The following is a 2,812-nucleotide window of genomic DNA, read 5'->3' on the forward strand; positions in this document are numbered from 1 at the left end:
TACTTTTTTTTTTTTGATTTAGTAATTCAACTAATAACCTGAAATAAAAAATGTAAACCGATATATATATATATATATATATGTATATATAAAAATAATTAAAAATAACTAAACTATTTAAACTAATAAATAAATATTAGATGAAAAACATGAACTTGAATAAGTTGAAGTACTAAAATATATATTTTTGGTGCATTATTAATTCCTGAGTTGAAGTCAAACTGAAAGGTTCGTCCTCCACTGTGTGTGGTGTTGTCTTCACGGGTCTGACGTGGTTTGGCTGCAGGTGAAGGAGGGTCCGGGAGATGCTCGGCCGAAGCAGAGGAAGCGTCGCTCGCAGGAGTCCATACGAATGCCGGAGGACATCACTGAAGAAGAGCTGGAGAACGTCGCCGATCGTGCCAAAGACAAGATCCTGGACAAGGAGAACGTGAGTACTGAGGGCTGCGGCGTGGCCTGTGTGTGATTGAGAGGTTTATTAATGCGTTTATTAATGATCTCAGGGCAGCACGTGTCACCAGTGCCGGCAGAAGACCCTCGACACCAAGACTGAGTGCAGGGGCCTGTACTGCGGAGGGGTCAAAGGTCAGTTCTGCGGCCCCTGCTTACGCAACCGCTACGGAGAAGACGTCCGCGCCGCGCTGCTCGATCCCGTAAGTCACCTACAGCTATTAACAATCATTTCTGTTTACATACAACTGAGATGTGTGACCCTGGAGCACAAAAGCAGTCTTAAGTCGCTGGGGTATATTTGTAGCAATAGCCAAAAATATGTTGTATGGGTCAAAATTATTGATTTTTCTTTTATGCCAAAAATCATTAGGATATTAAGTAAAGATCATGTTCCATGAAGATATTTTGTAAATGTCCTACCGTAAATATATCAAAACTTAATTTTTGATTAGTAATATGCATAGCTAAGAACTTAATTTGGACAACTTTAAAGATGATTTTCTCAATATTTGGATTTTTTTGCACCCTCAGATTCCAGATTTTCAAATAGTTGTATCTCAGCCAAATATTGTCCTATTATAACAAACCACACATCAATGGAAAGCTTATTTATTTAAATAAATTGACCATTATGACTGGTTTTGTGGTCCAGGGTCACATATAATAAAATAAATATACAATTGAAAAACTTACACGAAAATAAGAAATCTTGCTCTGGAAGGTAACTGAAATTAAGATTTAAGTTGAAGTACTAAAATTACTAAAATTAATTAAAAAAAAAACAAAACTACTTATTAGTCTTTGTTTTTTAATATTTCTAATTAGTTTTTTTGTTCTTTTTTAATTTGAATAATTTTAGTACTTTTAAATTTTTATTTTATTTTTATGTCTATTTAGCTTTATTTTAGTTGTTTTTTAATGTTTCTAATTAATCTAAAAATAACTTTAATAAACTAAAATAAAGCTAAATAGACATAAAAATAAAATAAAAATATTAGATGAAAAACTAATGAAACTAAAATGAAAATGAAAAATATTACCATGGCAATGAACTAAAATTAAAATAAATTAAACCTAAATGGAAATATTAAAAATCTAAAAATCACTTTCACTAAAATAAAAATTTGAAATCGCTGCTGTAGCAACTAAATGAAATAAGTTAAAGTACTAAAATTACTAAAACTGAATTTAAAAGAAAGCTAAATAAAATATAAAAAAAAACAAATAAAAAAAATAATTAACTGAATAATTAACTGAAATAAAGAAAGTGAAGGAGACGTTTAAAAACAAATCTTGATTATTAAATGAAAAATAAAATATAAATCTTAGATGAGAAACTTGAACTAAACTAAAAATTAGAAAGGTTGCTGTGGCAACTAAATATAAAAAAACAAACTAATAAATAAAAAAACTATAATATCTAAAAAAATGTAACTAATAAAGTGAAATAGACATTTAAAAAAATGAAAAATAAAAATAGCTATTTCAACTAATAAATGAAATAAAATATAAATGTTAGATGAAAAACTTCAACTTATTTCAGTTCGTCGCCACAGCAACCTTTCTCATTTTCATTTGAGTTGAGAACTGACATAAAAATAAAGCAAAATAAATAGAAAAAAACCTAATAGAAATAAAAAGACTAATGTTAAAATGAAAACTGAAAATACAAAAATCCAATTCATTTAAATCTTATAAAGCTGATTCAAAGTATAAATACTATAATAGTTTATATATATACAGTATATATATATATATATATATATAATACTAAAATACCACTGGTTTAACCAAACTCTTAAATTTGAGGATTAAATTTCGAGCAACATGCAGAAGCCACTGCCATGTTTTATTGGGCTGGGTAAAAAATATAGATATCTCGATATTAATCAATTCTCATTTTTACGGAACAATATTGATTCTTAAATCCCAGGAATCGATTGTGTTCAGTTAATGGACGGAACGTTGAAGAGCACTTCCCATCCAATAAATCACAATAAGCATTGTGCTTTAGTACTTTTAATATGAAACAAAGTCTCAGATTTCAAATTCTGTCCATTGTATTGCAGTATTCAAACAATAAATGCCGTTTTGGCGCTGTTTAATGTGGAGTGACAGATCGCTGTAGCGCCTCAGTTCAATCAAAGCAGCACAAAATAAACATGACTAAACATCCGAAGGTAAGTTAAAAGAAAGAGTACAACTTTACAATCCGAATCCTGTCTCATGTAATCGCTCAATCAGTGTTTCAGCCGCGCAAAGACGTCAATATTGTAAACAATGTCACATTTACCTCATTAATCAGATAGAAAAATAAACTGTAGAGAGGGGCATTTTGCTAAATTTATGCACCATATAA

The 2,812-nt window shown here is 29.9% G+C and overlaps 1 protein-coding gene across 1 annotated transcript in view; it reads left to right on the forward strand.

The window, feature by feature from the left end:
* cdca7b (cell division cycle associated 7b) overlaps positions 1-2,812 on the forward strand; it is a 10,482-nt gene that overhangs the window by 5,000 nt on the left and 2,670 nt on the right. The window contains exons 8-9 of the mRNA XM_016507103.1: positions 287-430; positions 504-653. Coding sequence (XP_016362589.1) covers positions 287-430; positions 504-653 — 294 coding nt within the window. The remainder of the gene's footprint in view (positions 1-286; positions 431-503; positions 654-2,812) is intronic.

The sequence above is a fragment of the Sinocyclocheilus anshuiensis genome, unplaced genomic scaffold (assembly GCF_001515605.1).
Source record: "Sinocyclocheilus anshuiensis isolate Anshui unplaced genomic scaffold, SAMN03320099.WGS_v1.1 scaffold1590, whole genome shotgun sequence".
Classification (NCBI taxonomy): domain Eukaryota; kingdom Metazoa; phylum Chordata; class Actinopteri; order Cypriniformes; family Cyprinidae; genus Sinocyclocheilus; species Sinocyclocheilus anshuiensis.